The sequence below is a fragment of the Taudactylus pleione genome, unplaced genomic scaffold, assembly GCF_031769625.1.
Source record: "Taudactylus pleione unplaced genomic scaffold, aTauple2 ptg000113l, whole genome shotgun sequence".
Classification (NCBI taxonomy): domain Eukaryota; kingdom Metazoa; phylum Chordata; class Amphibia; order Anura; family Myobatrachidae; genus Taudactylus; species Taudactylus pleione.
Genome location: NW_028284515.1, coordinates 15,779,527 through 15,797,726, shown reverse-complemented (window position 1 = coordinate 15,797,726; position 18,200 = coordinate 15,779,527). Strand labels below are relative to the sequence as shown.

The following is an 18,200-nucleotide window of genomic DNA, read 5'->3' as shown; positions in this document are numbered from 1 at the left end:
GTAGATTATGATGTACTGTATGGTATCACCTTGATGCTCAATGTACTGTATAACATTCAATGGGATGCTGTCTGTACATTATGGTAGTCACTGAGATGCTGTCTGTACATTATGGTAGTCACTGGGATGCTGTCTGTACATTATGGCAGTAACTGGGATGCTGTCTGCACATTATGGCAGTCACTGGGATGCTGTCTGTACATTATGGCAGTCACTGGGATGCTATCTGTACATTATGGCAGTCACTGGGATGCTGTCTGCACATTACGGCAGTCACTGGGATGCTGTCTGCACATTACGGCAGTCACTGGGATGCTGTCTGCACATTACGGCAGTCACTGGGATGCTGTCTGCACATTACGGCAGTCACTGGGATGCTGTCTGCACATTACGGCAGTCACTGGGATGCTGTCTGCACATTACGGCAGTCACTGGGATGCTGTCTGCACATTACGGCAGTCACTGGGATGCTGTCTGCACATTACGGCAGTCACTGGGATGCTGTCTGCACATTACGGCAGTCACTGGGATGCTGTCTGCACATTACGGCAGTCACTGGGATGCTGTCTGCACATTACGGCAGTCACTGGGATGCTGTCTGCACATTACGGCAGTCACTGGGATGCTGTCTGCACATTACGGCAGTCACTGGGATGCTGTCTGCACATTACGGCAGTCACTGGGATGCTGTCTGCACATTACGGCAGTCACTGGGATGCTGTCTGTACACTATGGCAGTCACTGGGATGCTGTCAGTGCTGTTTGGTGATCATGGGAATCAGTCTTTGCTGTATGGTAGTAATTCGGATGCTGTTTGTGCTGTGTTGTCACTAGGATGCTGAATTTAATGTGTATCAGTCCCTGGAATGATCTCTGTACTTTATGGCAGTAACCAAGCTGGTCTCTATACTTGACTGAGATGCTCTCTACTGTATGCTGATCACTGTGATCAGGGGCGTAGCAAGACGTATGGGGGCCCCATAGCAAAATTTTCAAGCTCCCACCCCTACAAGTTATTCAGTAGGTTATCCGTTTTGATAGTGCACATATTAGATCATTTACAATCTGTCTACTTAGCTGACATGATTAAATAAATTGTAATTACCATTTATTAAGCATTATAAATTAAATATATAGATTAAAAAAAATGATAGTCTTTCTAATCCTAAATGTTTATGATATAACATGGTATATAAGAAGGCTATGATTCACTAATAAATCACCTAGCGAGGAGAGATGGAGGCAGAGACGGCTGGGCCAGTGACAGCAGATGCCCTGCAGCAACACTCTGAGGCGGCCTGGGCCCTGTAGCAGCCCCATTCTCCTACTGTCTGAGATCTACTGCAAAATTGAAGAGGTGTGTAGGCAAATATTGGGTGCTGAATCTGCGTCCAGGTCTCCAGTAGGATTGTGTCAACAGTCTGGTCTGGAGTTGGATCCTCAGAGGCTTGGGCAAGTGTGTAGCCATCTTAAATCATGCAGCATCATATCTGATGACAAATTTGCTTTATCCATTGTTTCTATATTAAAAACTGCAGATAAAATGGAGGGAGGTGTCTTTAGCGGTAAGGGTGACAGGCCAAAAATTGTTATAAAGTCCTTACCTAAAGATGTTATTCAGATTCTTTTTCTGAAGATGTTGCTGTTATATATAATCCAAAGTTCATATCAGTAGTCTTTATCCAAACTCGCCTAAATAAAATTGGGACTACTCAGAGTATCAAAGTAGGACAAAATGGCTGCCAGTAGCTGTGCATCCTTTATATATAGGGCATTGTGACATCATAATGCATGCAGGCAGCAGCTAGAGATGGCTGTAGCTTGGATCAGCTCTGGGCCCATATACCATGCAGTAGCACTCTGGTAGGAATAGAAAAGCCGGGGCTCAGGAGATGGCAGTGTAACTCCGTGCAGGGAGAGGCTTGGGCCCCATAGCAGCCGCACTCTCTGCACCTACTATAGCTAGGCCCTTGATCGGGATGCTGTTTGTGCTGTATGGCAGGCACAAAGATGCTCTGTATTGTATGGCTGCCAAGTTCGCTGTTTGCTAGCACCACTTTTGTTTGTGTTGGGATGTCTACAGTTTAAATTTGAATGAGGCCACTCTCAGAATTTTTTCCAGGGCCACTTTAAGTTCTCAATCCGCCCTTAGTAAGAGGACATCTCTGTAAATCCTACATCGTATGGCTGCAACTGTAGAACGTCAGAGAGGTGGGAGTTGCCCGACTCGCATGTAAATATGAACATTTGTCTTCATGGACTCCAGGTCACTAATTGGATATATTGGGAAGGCAATATGATGTCCAAGTATAAAGTATTGTATGTTGTCACATGCTATAACAAAGAGGTGGCTAACAATTTATTTATTTTTTCATTAATGTGCCAAAATGTACAAACAGCAGAGGGATTAAAATCCCCACACTGTAGCCCCTGAGATGTGGGTATAGTGAGTGAAATAGTTTACTAATGTCAAATACCCTGAAGCTTCAAAGGTCTCTTGCTGGGTACACACTGACAGATACATTGGCCGATCATTGGCCACTATATCTGCTGCATCTCGGCCAGTGTGTACCCGCGATATGCCAGTGAATGTCGCACAGCCGATGGACAGATATGCCTGCAGCGGCAGCCACAAGGAGGGGGCGGGACACGCCACCGGGACCCGAGGGCACAAGCGGATGATGGCCGTTCAGTGTGTATGAACGACCATCACTCGATCTGCAGATATCTGTCAGTGTGTACTCAGTGTACCCACCTTTTAATTAGGGGTGAGCGGGTTCGGTTTTACTCGGATCTTTAAACGGCATTTTATTGGCTATCGCCTATCATGTGTTTTGGATAGCCAATATAATAAATCCGAATTTGCGGTAAAGTGGCGATAAGAACCGAGTAAATCCGAGTAAAACCAAGCCTGCACATCCCTACTTTTAATATGTATATTTTAATACATCTAAGATCAGTTTATCTGGTCTTAGGGTAATATCTCAGGGTTGATCCTAGAGATGAACCAAAGACCCAACTGTGCACCTTTCAATTATATTATAAGCTACTTAAAACTCCATGCATTTATTACATTTTGCCTTGATGTCAGTAGGTCTTATGAGAATGGAAGGTTATAAGCAGTTGTTAGCAATCATTTATTTATTTACAGGTTAATGTTTGTTTTTGCGCCCAGTTTCAGGGGGTTCTGTCTGCATGCCTTAAAGGTATTATTGGACAAAGTGGATAGTCTGGATGGAAGCATTCACAATACTTTAAAATAGAAATACTGTTTGTTTCTATTTAATCAACAAAACTGATGGTTTATCTGGGTTACTGTACAGTGAATCACACAGTTTTAACAGTCTTCTGGTTGAAAATTGACACCAAAGTCATAGGTGCACATACGGCATGCAAACCTTCCAGTAGCTGAATCTGACCAGTCACTGGCGATCGATGACTGAGGTGCATGTGTCCACCAGCACAGTCACAAGGGCAGAACAGCACTACAGTGACATTCCTCAGCTAAGGGTGCGGGGCTGCCGACGACTGTCTTTAGTGGTACACTTGATAGCCCTTTACATTATTAAAAGTCATTTAGCAGTTTTCAGCTACAATTCACCTTGTTTGCTATTTAAATATTATACGGATATCTGCTTATAGCCTTGTACCTTTTAGGGGACGTGTAGTGGTTAATGCATAACTACAGAGCAATTTCCTGGCCAGGTCTGTTATCAAAGACTGGGCGTTTTGCACTAGAACCAGTCTGTAACTTCCTCTTAAGCCACATGTGAAGTTATGTCTGAGGAGGAGGAATCCATACCACTGCTACTGCTGCAGCCTGTGAGTATGAGAGGGCATAGGTCATGTTTGCTTTCACAGTCTCTTGGTAGCCCCTATACATAACTATATTGGTGTTGTTTTTTCTTTCAAAACACAGCATGCTAAAAACACGCTTTCAGAAATTGGATAGCTCAGAGGAAGTGGCATTAGAGAACTACACAGATATTGATCTGCTCTTTATCTTATGAATTAGATATTCTCTGGTGCCGAGTATGATCTCTTTGAGAACCTCTTGTTTAAGGCAATAAATAATTATTGCACTTGTATGGTTCACTTTGCCTGGCTGTAAGTCACTTTTTTGGTTATGTACCTTGTAAGGCGCTGCGGAACACTTGTGGCACCATATAAATAAACGATAATAATAATAACAGCACCTACTTGGAGCATCACATTGCATTATTGAATTGATTAACCAAAAGAGGTTAAGACCCTTATGCGACTTTAACCCATTTCTGCAAATTGACTGCCGTTTTACCATTGTGCAATCAATACAAAGGTGCAGGTTTTAGTCCCACACCAACTGCTGGGGCTTAGTTGGTCTCAAACTGTCCTTATGTAGATCCCTATCTACTTACCAACATTATTGCTCTCTATGTTTCTAGGGAAGACCCTGTCCCTATCCGTTAATTATTTTAAATCTGGTTTCTGTGTAATATTGCTCTAGTTTTGTTCTCTGACTGTACCGGTCTAGTATCATTGTTTATGTAAGGCACCACAAAACACTGTAGTGCCGAACAGGCAAAATAACAAATGTTATATAAAACAAATCTTGCATACAGATGTGTCCACGCCCATCTATCCTCTGTACGCTACAAATCGAGTTACATTTTCCCTTAAAATGCGTCTTATTCGCAAAGCGATGAGAATAGGACACACAAGCAGATTAAGCTGATTAAAATGATATGCAGCATGCCTATATTCTGTGTGACTGGCTATATCTGCATGCAGAGTGCTATGTTGCAGTGTCAGTGGCTGTGACACTGTAACGTAGCTTCTTGCATGCAGGTACAGCGGTAGTTGCACACAGAATATAGTCATGCCACATATCATTTTAATCAGCTTAAGCTGCTTGTGCTTCCAGTTGTCATCACTTTGCGAATAAGACTTTATTTTTTGCTATGCTATCTTTGAGTAAAATATATTACAGAAATCCCTGAGGTGCTGGTGTACCTTCTCCACCATTATATTTTGTCCTTATTGTTTTTGTAGCTATTAAAAGCTGCCACTAGGTGGCATACCTTCTAAGACTGGTAGAGGATCAAAAAAGAGGACACCGTGCAGTAGTGATGTCAAAAGAGTGTTTCTATAGGCAATAATGGCTTCTAAACGGCTGTCCACTGTAGTGGCCTCTCTGAGTGAAAGTAAGAAGAAAATATACTTTTTTTGAAGATTCATGTACTGTATGTGTTCCTTTATGGCAAGAGAAGCCGTTTATATTGGATATGTATGGTTGCTGCCACATTAAGATGTAGGATAAAAGAACTGTATTGTACTCCATAGATCAAGTGCAGCAGTCACTGAATAAGTAATGCTAATGTTCTGACAAATGGGCTACATGTTCCACTCCATGTAAGGCAGCAATCCATGCTCCGATTTGACCACCAATGCCAGTGTACAGACTAAGCAGCTGGACCTCTTCCTGCTTCACTTGGATCTGTTACTGCAATTATAAGATGAATATATGTTGCCCAATAGCATTCACATTGCTGCAGCATTTTCCACCATGCTCAATAATAAGCCCACTGGTTTTGTGTTGGAAAGTTCATGCTAATAATTTAGTATAAAACTCTCTAAGTTATGTGGCCCTGTGAATGTCTCACATCTGTAATGGTATTACTGGCCTTTGTATTACAGAATGATAACAATGAAAGGAGAAGCAATGAGCGCGCAGAGTCTCAGAGTAACGGACAGACACAAAGCGGCTCCCAACAAGTGCTGGAACAGGACGAAGAAGATGACGAGGAACTTACCTTGAAATATGGTGCCAAGCATGTGATCATGCTCTTTGTGCCAGTAACACTGTGCATGGTGGTGGTCGTAGCAACGATAAAGTCTGTCAGCTTTTACACCCGTAAAGATGGGCAGCTGTGAGTATAGCTTTACTTTGTTCTTTTGTAGCCGAATACAAGATTAGCTCCTAGTAAATTTCGGATGGATCTGTGTCGAACTGGTATTACAGGATTAATTTGCTTATAAGGGCTGCATGCAACCCTTTTAAGGGTCATTAGGCAACAGTCATTTCTCGTCTTTGGTCCGCCTTTTGGTGATTCTGATATTGCATGCATACATGCAGCCACAGTGCATTCACACAGTCTATGTAGCAAATTAATCTAGGATTGATTAGGTTAATCTGTGAATTACTATTCAAGATGGTGAGACAACATCACCATAGTTTGGGCTGCATGAAGACCTCAAACTAAATTAACACAACATCAGCATGATGTTTTCCTTAGTGATAAAGTTTGTCCCCCTTGTGTGGCATAAAAGCCTCTGAAAATATAATGTAACCCGGAGGTGGAGGTTGGCAAAGCGTCGATCGCGATCGACTAGTCAACCACAGACACTTGACCAGTTGATCGCGTTGGGCCATCCAGCAGCAGTTTGCAGCGTCCAATAAGAATTCCTGTGAATCTTATTGGCTGCTGTGCCAAAATCACAGGTGGGGTGCCAAAGCTGCAGCTAGCTGAAGCTGCGGCTACCATGTTTACTTACGGTCAGGTGTCCATCATCAACTAATAAGAATTAGGGTGATTCCTATTGGCTAGCTCAGCTGCACCAAACTGAACCCAATAACTATGACAGGAATAACCAATAAGATTTAGGCTGATTTCTTATTGGTTGAGGCTGTCCGATGTAATAGCCTCCATTGTGCCAGAGCCAGGTTAAGGGGGAACACGGGGGGAAAAGCTGGCTTAAAGGCGCCAAAACCAAAAGGGGGTGCAGTGCTGCACCCTGGACTGATCAAGACTGGTGAGCCTGCACTGTGGCTGCTGGTGTTGCCCACGGCTGAGGGCAGGGAGGGACTTGGGAGCTCCTCTCTCTGACAGGTCAGTATTCTGTGGGGACTGGGACAATTTTAATGTATGTATTATATGTTTTTTCTTGTGGGGGGACTATGTTTGGGTTTTTTACTGTGAGGGCCAATGTGTGTATATTATATTTTTATTTTATTTTTTCCTGTGGTGGCCAATGTGTGATTTCAGCAGTACAGTCCCCACGCTTCTTGCTGTGATGTCACGCCCCCTTTTATGGGCGAGCATCGATGGCGTGAGCGAATGTAGATGCTCTGTAGATCACGCAAGAGTTTTAGCTTTAAAAGTAGGTCACAAGTCCAAAAGTCTAGCCACCCCTGATATAACCCAAATCATGATCTTTATTCTATTGCATTCTGTAATTGAATTTTGTTGTAGAAGGTTCAAATTTACTTCGAGACCAGACCTGTTTGTGTCCAATTAATTGAATTACTTGCCCAGGGCCTATCCAGACATTTACCTTTCAAGTAAGAAGGACAGTGCTAAAGCAACATGAACAGGACTATATGTGAAGCATCCATAATCAATGTGCAAGCAACTAGAGAAAGCCAGTGCAAATCTGCCAGGAGAAGGGAGGTGACTTGCTTTTCCTGAAGGAGGGAGGGAGAGAGAACTATAGTTTCATGAATTTCTTTAATTGAGCAAAATATTGGACGCCCCTGTTCTGAAAATTGCTTGGTGCAAAGAAATTACACTCTAAGAGACCTCTGTCAGGCTAAAACGGGATCCGGTCAATATCCTGACAGTCAGGATGCCAGTGTTTAGAATGCTGGCGTCAGAATCCCAACACCTGTCAGAATCCCTACCGTCGGCATCCAAATGGGAAGTACTGCAGTTATGGGGAGAATTAGGGTTAAGGTTAGGCACTAAGGGGGGAGGTTTAGGGTGCGGGGAGGAGGAGTTTAGGTTTAGACTCTAGGGGGAGTGGCGTTCATGAACCGGAGAGGGGGAGGTATAGGATACTGACTGTTAAGTGTCAGTATCCTAACCTTGTTGGGATGCTGGCGTCTGGATTCTGACCCCCAGAATCCCGAGTGCCGGCATCCCGTACCCAACCCGGTTAAAACTGAAACAATTGAATTTACTTTGTCAGTTTAGATGGGCGATTGGGTGCGCAAAAACAATTCTATTTCCCCCTGAGAATTCAGGCGAGAACACTAATGAAGAGAATGTAGATGGTCAAAACTTTATATATTAATGACTGTTATTGTAGAATATGGGGGAGAGTTCTATCCAGGAATAGTGAAAGATAACATCCATAACTAAGTTGAAGTAAGCACCATGACCAGGTCGTGTCTGACTTCTTGGAAATGGCCTGAGAAAGAGGAGCGAGTATGGCATGACGGGAGCAATTATTTTTTCCTTTCCCATGTTACCAAGAGGAGATGGAGTATACAGTTTCCCCAGAAATACTTATAATATAGGCAAAAAAGACATTAAATTATATTTTTCTTCAATTATCAATCTACTTGTATTGTAATTTAACCATCTAAGTAAGTTGACCTGTTGCCTTTTTATTACATTAAGTTACATTGTTCATTCACTGGTCTTGCATGATCATTTGCTGGCTTTGTGCGTTCAATAACGGGTCATTTCTGCACCTCTCCTGTTTTTTTGGTTGTAGAATTCTAACTACGGTATTACTACAATCTGTAGACCACAAATTAGTCAAAATGTAGATAAAGTAATGATGATGGTACATATCTCCAAAATTGAATTTATGTTGTATCCTCTGTCTACAGTGAAAATATAGGTATTTATATATTAGATTAGTTTTTGTTTTTTTTGTTAATAATTGCAGTACCTTCCTCTGACCCTAGATGTCATAAATGTTAAAGTTTAATTCTGAACATGATGCGGCAATTCAGTTATCCCCTTGGAATTCACGTAGTTTGTAGTAGTATTAGATATTGCTATTAAGTTTGTTAAGGGGGGTATCCACTAGACGATAAAGTTGAACGATTGAACGATAATGATAAAATCGTTCGATAATCGTTCAAACATCGTTTGAACATCGTTTGCAAATCGTGCAGTAATTGTTTCTAACGATGTACGATGCGCACTCCCGCTGGTCGTTTGATCGTCTCCTCCATCGACTGAACATGCAGGTCAATTTCACTTGATTGCTTACAAATCGTTTACACATCGTTTACACATCGTTCTCACTGAACGATCAAACGATGAACCACTATCTGCCCACTACAGCTGAAAGCTCTCAATCACAGATTGAAACAACATAGTTTATCGTTAGATCTTTTGCAAATCCTATGCAAATCTTTTGCATATCTTTTGCAAATAGTTCAGAGTGGAAGATCAAATTTCAAGGGAAACTTCAAGGGAAAATCGTTAAGAGGTTGGACAGGGAGTAGATCGTCTAGTGGATGTGCCCCATTACATTCATTTTCAAGCAGTTGGTCTATTTTGTAAAAGAAATGACTGAATTGGAAACTACTGTTAGGTAAACACACAAGTGTCTTTGGTGTAAAAGTGTTTCCATTTATTTCTCTTCATTTGCTTCATGTTTTTTCCAACTGTACTATTGCAATTTCTTTAGAATTTTAAGATTTTCTATTGGAAGGAAAAAGAATAATGTTGCAACAGTGCAAATAACTGAATTGCAACATTTACACTGGATACAGAAGGGCTGCAGTTTGGTAAAAGAAACAAAACTGTACTGATTGTGACAGTCAGACGCTGCTGTAAAAATAAAAAATAAAAATGCTCAGTTTTGCATTAATGTCATCAGATGAGATGGATTTTTTGCCTATACAGGTTCAGTCTCCCATATCCAAAATGCTTGAGACTAAGGGTATTTTGGATATCTGAATATATATCGTATTTTGGAATATGTGCATACCATAATGATATATCTTGGGGATAGGACCCAAATCTAAACACAGAATGCATTTATGTATTATATACACCTTATACACAAAGGGCCTGATTCAGACTTGGGAATAGAGGGCCTGATTCAGAGCCGAACGCTCTGACCAGAGCGCTCCCTCTGAATCAGGGCCCTCCATGAAAATGGAGCATCCTCCTGGACGCTCGCATAGCTGTGGGTTACCACCCACAGCTTATGCGAGCGTCCATGATGATGGTCGCGATGGTCAAGACCATCGCGACCATCGGGCTTGCGACGGAGACCCTGCGGTAGGGTCTCGCTGCCGCAAGCCCTGGAGTGATTTTGGCTCTATCAGAGCCAAAATCACTCCCACTGACATCACTAGTGATGTCAGTGGGGCAGGCTTCAGACGGTAGGCGTTCCCATGGGAACGCCTCCGTTTGGCAGCCACGCCCCCGGCACGCCCACCAAAGGGGGCGTGCTGTCAATCAACGTCGACAGCACGCCCCCTTTGGTGCGAGACCCGGAGCGACGGAGTGCCCGTCGCTATCTGGGTCTCTCGCATGCGCACGACGGAGCTGCCTCCGTCGTGCGCATGTGCAGTGGGGCAACATCGACCCGCTTGCGAGCGTCCTGCACTCGCAAGCGGGTCTGAATGACCCCCAGAGAGCGATATCTCTCTCAACTGTGAACCTGAACAAACCATATTGCAATACAAGGGGTGTAAATACATACATTTATTTACATGTGGGGTAAATACTGGCTGCTTTTGCTTTTACAATTTAGATGTCAGTTTGGAAAATCTGAATCTCTCTGCACATTTTAAATCTGCCCCACCTGTAGTGCAGCATGGTTTCCCCAAGATGATCAGTTGAGAGATATCTCTCTCTCTCTGTTCCCAAGTCTGAATCAGGCCCAAAGCCTGCAGGTAATTTTATACAATATTTGTAATAATTGTGTGCCTTAAACAAAGTTGGTGTACATTGAACCATCAAAATACGAAGGTTTCACTATCTCAGTCATGCTAGAAAAAATACCATATTTAGGAATATTTGGATATGGGAGACACAACCCGTACTATACTTTTAGATAATGCCTTGTTTTCCGACAATGAACACTTTTATAAAAGTAACTTTTTCTCCGTTGTCATTTTGACTTTGCTTCCTGACCCATATGCTTGGTGGAGATATTGAGACCACCCTACAAGGTTTCAAAATATTCAGCTTCAAAGCAGTAATCAATGTTCTAATGTCCTTGCCATGAATTACTTATCATATAACATGTTTTGCGCTTGTGCCAAATAATGCATTAACCTGCACATAACATGCATAATGGCTTTTAAAATCTATTTAGCGTGCTGAGCATCACTGTGATTCTTGCTAACACTCCTGTCAAACTAGTAGAAGGAAACCTATAATTGAACTGGCAAATGCTTTACATGAAGTGTGATTTATATATTGTGTTGACGAATGTCCTGTATTAGAGGTTGCAAAGCAAGCGGGATCCGGATTGGCACATTGCAGCTAATTGCATTACCTCCTTTAACTATGTATTGCATTAAACAAGCTGATGGAACTTTGTTAAAGGTATAATTTTATGCATTTCTTCATTTTCTCTTAGGCATGTATGCCCTGTGCAGGTCATCATTTTGGAAGGTGATTTCAAAAGGCAAAAATGCTAGAATTCTAGGTGTGACTGCTTTTCTCTTGTTCCTTACATATCACTGTAACATTCTCAGAAACTGTGTTGCTTGTCTAATCCTAGAATATACACCCCGTTCACAGAAGACACAGAAACAGTCGGTCAAAGAGCCCTGAACTCCATCCTCAACACTGCAATTATGATCAGCGTAATCATCGTCATGACCATTCTCCTAGTGGTACTGTACAAGTATAGGTGTTATAAGGTGATTATCGATCTGTTCCCCTTTTTGCTCTGTCCTCTTAGTAATCAATATACAGGTGTATTGAACTGCTGTTCACATTTGTCAAGGAATAGGTTGTATGATCCACTTAGGAAGGAATTATGATCACAAAATAAGAGCCATAGAGGAATGTGTGCCCCAAATACTCTATAGTTAGTCATCTTTATTCATTTAATGATAGTGGTTCAGCCCAATTTCTATAGGTTTTTCAACACTCCCCTGTATTTATTTAAACTTAATTTTCCAGCAAAGTGACTGACTAATATGTCTCTTCATTGTTGTCTGTGTGGGGGGAAAAATGAACGAAATGAAAAGGTCATACTAGAGTTATGGGAAGTTTAGTGCTCCCTCAGGTTATATTACTTTGCTTTTCAACTGGCTCATTTAAAACACTGAATAGCTTGCATTAAAAGTTCTGCCTGGCGCACTCTGTCGTGAGGTCCGACCGGGTTGCCACCCCTCTGTGAAGTTTTCATCGATGTCCATCCAGTGGAAGGCCCAGAACAAGCTCTCCGGGTCAATGTTCTGCCTGCACAGCGTACACCGACAGGTCGTCAGATCGAGACCCAAACCCCGTAAAACCTTGTCAGGATCCCACTTGCCCCCTGCATTGGTTTCACCCAAATTGGTGCAGGGATGTAATACCGCCAGACCCAAGCCCAGTGGATGAAATCCCGACGCCGGAAGGCCGTCAGATGAAGATCCCGACTAGGGTAAGTCTCCTAACCCTCCCTTGGTGGTGCCTAACCCTAACCTACCAACAAACCCCGCCCCCCAGGGGTGACTAAATCTAACACCCCCCCCCCTCACCGCGCCATAAACCTAACCCTCCTGGGGGAGTGACTACCCCTAACCTCCCCGCGGTGGTGCCTAACTCTCCCTGGGGGGGGGGGGGGGGGGCTGCTTAACCCTAAGTCCCCCCCGGGAGTCCCTAAAACTAATACTTATCCTCCCACCCCCCTGCGGCTAAGAGCTCCTGATGCCTGGCTTACCTATGTTTGGTATGCTAGGCTTCGTGATTTCGGCGTGGGGCTAATGATAGACGTCGGTATTTAGATGCCTATCTTTAATCCCATGCCGGGTTTTCACGGTCGAGATTTTGGCGGCTGGCATTTCGACCGCCAGCATTTTGACTACATCCTATATATACATATATATATATATATATATATATATATATATCTCCCGAAGACGATGGAATAAACATCGAAACGTTGTATCAGCTACCTGCTGGTGTGACATATTATTACTGAGTGCCGCCGACTAGGTGTATGTGTGTGTATATTTGTGTGTGTGCATGTGTATTTCTCCTTCATCCACTAGGGGACACTGGAGTTCAAGACAGTGGGGTATAGACGGTGGTAGAGTAGAGCCTGGCACTTTAAATAATTCAGAAGTGTGACTGGCTCCTCCCCCTCTATGCCCCATCAGCCCCAGTTTTAGAAATGTGCCAGAGAAGAGCCGGTCACATAGGGCTGAGCTCCAGCCCACACTTAGTAATTTTACTTTTATTTTAACTTTATTTATTTTCATAGCTTCAACAAGCATTGAGGACAGGCTGACAGAGTGCTGCGTCTGTCAGCCTGCTACATGGAGGCATCAGGAGGACCCGCCACCACTAATAAAGAGTGCGTGTCCGGGTCCCAGGCACCCTGGCAGTAGCTCAGGGAGGGACACGCCACAGCTTAATATAGAAGCTGTGTCCGTGCTTCCCTATGCCTAGCCGCAGTCCTGATGCCAGCAGCTGGTAAGTATAGCTCTGTTCCCCTGACTAGCGGGGGACTGAGTTAGATCTGCGGCCCCTCCGCCCCCTCCCAGGCTCATACAGTCCTGGATTCCTGTTATAACGCCGCTAGCGTTATTACAAGGGGCGGAGCTACCGCGCATATAGTGCGGATACCCATCAAGGGAGACTGTTCAGACAGTCTGTAATTACATAGGTGCGCTGTGCACTGCCCTGCTACGAGCTGCTGGCGCATCTCTTAACATCCCTGCACTGCTGAGTCAGCGCTGGCTCACTTAAAAGAGTCTGACAGCGCTGTGTGACTGCTGCCGATGTGATCTCCTCCTCCCTCTGCTCTATGCCATAGTGGTGAGCAGCAGGGGTTAGTTTATTGCCGGTTAAGACCGGATGCAGTTAGCGCCGGGGCTCTACTCCCGGCAGTGAGGGGGCGTGGCTTAGGTCCGGCAGCCGTTACTGCTCCCGGGGAGCAGGCACCGCATATTTTTTCTAGCCTCTCAGTTGGCGCGCACTACAGCGCAGGCATATGCAGAGGCTGTCACTGTACAGAATACAGGCAGTCTGTAACTTTGCAGAGGCAGCTGCTTGCAGTGCAGGGAGAGGCGTAGAAGTTTGTGCCTGAAGACGCTGCACTCACTGTACCGCTGCTGGAGTTAGTTCCAAGCACATTTGTCTACCTATGACATAATGCAATATGGGTAGCTTTGTATACATGCCTACATGAGTTAAGTGTATATATGTGTATATATATGGGGCTTTCCTGCTTATATATACTGTCTGTTAAAACCAGTTTTGTTCTATTGATGTTTCCAATGATAAAGCGCGGCGGAATACGCTGCGATATATAAGAACTGTTAATAAATATATAGATGAAGAGGACCTATGTGTATAGTCTCCCCTGTGCATAGCTGTAGAATCTAGATAGAACCTAGTTTGGTCTCTATGATAGTATAATGCTGAGGCATACTGAGCTGATTACAAGTCTTCCTGCTTACTTAGTCACGCAGCGGAATGGTCCATATAGAACTTGGCTCATCTCTGTAGTTCCTATATGGTGGTCAGATTCCAGCAATGAACTTGTTAGTACTTTATCTAGCAGTAATGTACTTCTATTCTGTAGGGGAGAGCACTTCAAAACTGTCGACCCCACAACTATCCTAACTGCTGCCCTACGTCATTGTGATGTCACTGTGTAGAGATAGTTGCGACTATTTTACAATTGTCTATCTCAAGATGGCTGCTGGAGTCTGTTTGATTAGGAAATTAATCAGTACTCACTAATGTCAGATGTTATTGAAGCAGTACCTCTACATATCATGGGACCCGCCGCCACTATTATAGAGCGAGTGTCTGGACCCCTGACACTAGCTCAGGGAGGAACATGCCGCAGCCTAATACAGAGGCTGTGTCCATGTCACTTTGCCCTCCGCATGACAAATATGCCTGTATACATTAAATATAATGCAGTATACTTCATTGATCTGAGGTTGTCCTTTTGATCCCCACTTTGAAAAGGTGGGTTCAACTGGAGCTCAAATGGCTCACCTGATAAGGCAAGGGCAGAAGGCTCCCAGGATCTATACCAGTCTGGGACAGCGCGCTGCTAAAATATCAGGCCTACAGAGGATGGACACACGGCACATCAGCAGTCTCCCTGCGTGGAGGTAAGCCACAGTTCATACTTACCTGGCAGGGGAGATACCATGATTACAAAGGTGATTCTCCCAGGGCGAGGCGCATCCATTGCACTCTGGGTGTGCTGACCCCCGATGATTTCTCAAAATGCGGAAATCTCGACTGCATAATTTGTGGAAGTGGGGGACTGCGTTCACGCTTTCTCCTGGATAAATTATCGTTACCTGTGACCTTGTATGAGGGTACATGTATGTATGTATGTATATATATATATGTATGTATGTATGTATCGCTTCTTATCCTTGCCATAAAGGCAGGGGTAGGATTTGTTCTTATCAGTTTTATATCTGATACCTTGCATATTTTAAAAAGAAAGATACTGCAATTGGAGGCTGGACTCTCCTGCTGCGGTGGGTTGGTACAACAACTTCTATTTACACCTACTATGTATGAATGTATTTGTTATATGTGTGGGTATGCCTATGCTTCCGCAATCATTAGGTTACCTCTAATTCCACAGATGGGAAGCCGCCTGGGATTACCAGAAGCTGTAGGCTATAATATATTATATTGGCTCTATAGACTAGAGTCATGTTCTGCAGTTTACATTGTGATAGTCACAATTCCCTAAGGCATGGCTTCTACTATGGACCATATACTTGTCTGGGAGCCTTCTGGTAGTCCACACATGTATATAAGATAGGCACTTACACCCTTCTGGGTTTACAGTTTTGTTCCTGTCAGTTTATATCTACGGCGCCCCCTTTTCGGGGGAGTTATTATTATTACAATGTATGTGTATATAGGTGTATGTATATATACTCGCTTTGACAAAGGGGCACGTATCCCCCGAAACGTCGGCCTGTTTGTTTCAACATAGTTTAGATATACCTTTTTGATCACTATTTAAGTCTCGGAGTGCCGCTATTTGTGGTTCCTACTATGTATATATTTATATATTATATAGAGCATAATGATTTCCTGGTGCAGGAGTCTGACAAGTATACTTACTATGTTGACTTCTCATGCAACTATTTGTCTAAGTGTACGTGTGTATGTATACCAATATATTCATGTTCCTCGTATGACTACTTCCTAATAATTGGGAAACACCTGGTTTTTTTTTATAGCCCTAACTGGGGTTTTCTTTACAGATATATCCCTTCTTACTTGGGATAATTATTGCATTCTATGTCTATGTACAGGTACCTTTCTCTGTATAGGTTCCTGTACTCCATATTATTGTTTAGTCGCATATCTCAATAAAATGAGGCTATAAAGTGGCCCCTGGGTACATTCCTATCAGTACATAAAAATCCAGATTCTATTCCATCCTCAGGGCTTACTTGGTTAAATGACAACAGACCACACTTCTGCTCCTGTGCCTGAAGGTCTAGGGCCACCCGCCGAATAGGCAGGGTCAGGCCTGGCTTGATTAGATTGGTGGGTATCCAGTAAATCATGGGCCCTGCGGTTCAAGTTTAATCCCTCATTGTGAACACTATGATTGTCAAGGGTCACTGGTGGGATCCATCATCAAATGTGTAATATTGCTATGTGTATCTTGACCAGTACAGGGTCTTATTTAATTCTTTCACTATCCCGCCTCTTGACTAATACGCACTTAACCATTATAAGTGTTAATGTACTAATACTTACTCTAGCAGACCGTGCTTGGGGTATATGTATAATCTATATAAGGATACACATCCCTAATGGAACAAGCTCAGGTATAGAGTCCTGTAGTACGACCTTCTTGTTACCACTAACATTTTGCTAGTTTTCTACAGTCTCTCCTACGGCAACATCGCCAGACTGAAGACTGTGCTATGGAGCATTGTTTTTTAGCCCACTGAAGCTACTCTCTATTCCCGATGTGATGGGTTGCTGTGAGATGGAGAAGGTCAGTGACATTCTACATAGTTTCTAGAGGGCTTCTGATTGCTCACAGGTAAGCGGTACCCCACTATTGCCTCGTAAGATGCTCCGATTTCATGCAACCTGACACGACATAGCCGTTATTCTCCCTTATGCATCCTAGCTGCAGACTTAGTAGCCATCCACTCTTTTTAGCAGTAGGCTCTACACTTTAGAGCTTTCCTGGCGTGCATAGCAAGTCACTTTATTCTTCTGTTGGGGTTATAATGGACTGTGACTGTAGCGCCTTGGGGGTTATGCACTTCTTTATATTAAAGCGTGACAGTCATTATGTTCCACGCAGGGGGCCTGGTTGGTTTTCCTGTTCAGTACTGTGAATATTTTCATCACACTGACAGGTACCTGATGGGTACCTCTATGGTTGTCCTAGTTCTGTAGCCTTGCTGTATGGTTGCTTCCCTATATTGGTAGCTCTCACTGGGTGACTGTTGCATCCGTGCTCTTTAACTGCTAGGGTAACTGGGTTGTTTTTATACTATGTTCAGGACAGCAGTTGATACTGCCTACGCACTTCCATCATGTTGGATGTTGTTTGGAGTTTGTTGCTGTGGGTTTCTTTTCAGGTCGGCACAGTGGCTTGGGCTGTAAGGTCTCCACCTGGGATGCCCCATACACTAATTCGAGACCCACCACAGGCAGTAGTAACCACTCAATAGGCAGACAACTGATGGGCTGCCAGACATTCTGCCAGTGGTCTGGTATGGGGATTTACAGCTGCAAGGTTTCAGTTGCTGTTTTTCCCTCTGTTTCTGAGTTGATTGTACTGCTGTCTGATGCTCTGAAAGGAATTGTGGTCTCGATTCTTTCAGAGCTGCCTCTGCCTCATTGGGATCTCTATCCTTATTGGAGACTTCTATGGTTTCACTCTGGTTGCCAACCTTGTAGTAGTTGGACCTCAAGAATGGTCCAGGGCGACTGTTCGGTCTTGTCTTTTGCTCCCTGTATACTCTTGTTAGGAGTCTGTGGACAGGATCAACTCTGTATCTGTAGATTGGTATTGTTATATGTATAACTATATGAGTTATGTCCAGCAGTGCTGGGATTCTGCTGTCTCCAAATTATACAGCTTCTCATGTTCAACTCTGTTCGTGCTTGGTCTGTTTCGGCTGAGCTTACGGTGTTCAGCTGTTTTCATCTGCGGTTGTTCTCTTGCTAGCAGTATTCCATTCGATTTACGCTGTAAGGTGTGGATTTTCTATGGCTGTTTAGCAAGGAGCCTTGATTGTCTCCTCTGCTCTACAACACTTGATCTTCAGCTCTTGC

The 18,200-nt window shown here is 43.6% G+C and overlaps 1 protein-coding gene and 1 non-coding gene across 3 annotated transcripts in view; both read left to right on the top strand.

Moving 5' to 3' along the window:
• The window catches only part of PSEN1 (presenilin 1), a 67,594-nt gene that overhangs the window by 25,561 nt on the left and 23,833 nt on the right, over positions 1-18,200 (top strand). For both annotated transcript variants that reach the window (XM_088471271.1, XM_088471270.1), the window contains exons 4-5: positions 5,677-5,909; positions 11,464-11,605. In XM_088471271.1, the coding sequence (XP_088327397.1) occupies positions 5,677-5,909; positions 11,464-11,605 (375 nt within the window). The remainder of the gene's footprint in view (positions 1-5,676; positions 5,910-11,463; positions 11,606-18,200) is intronic.
• LOC148525130 (U1 spliceosomal RNA) lies at positions 15,043-15,207 on the top strand. Its single transcript, XR_015878319.1, has one exon. It is a non-coding gene; the product is annotated as a U1 spliceosomal RNA (small nuclear RNA).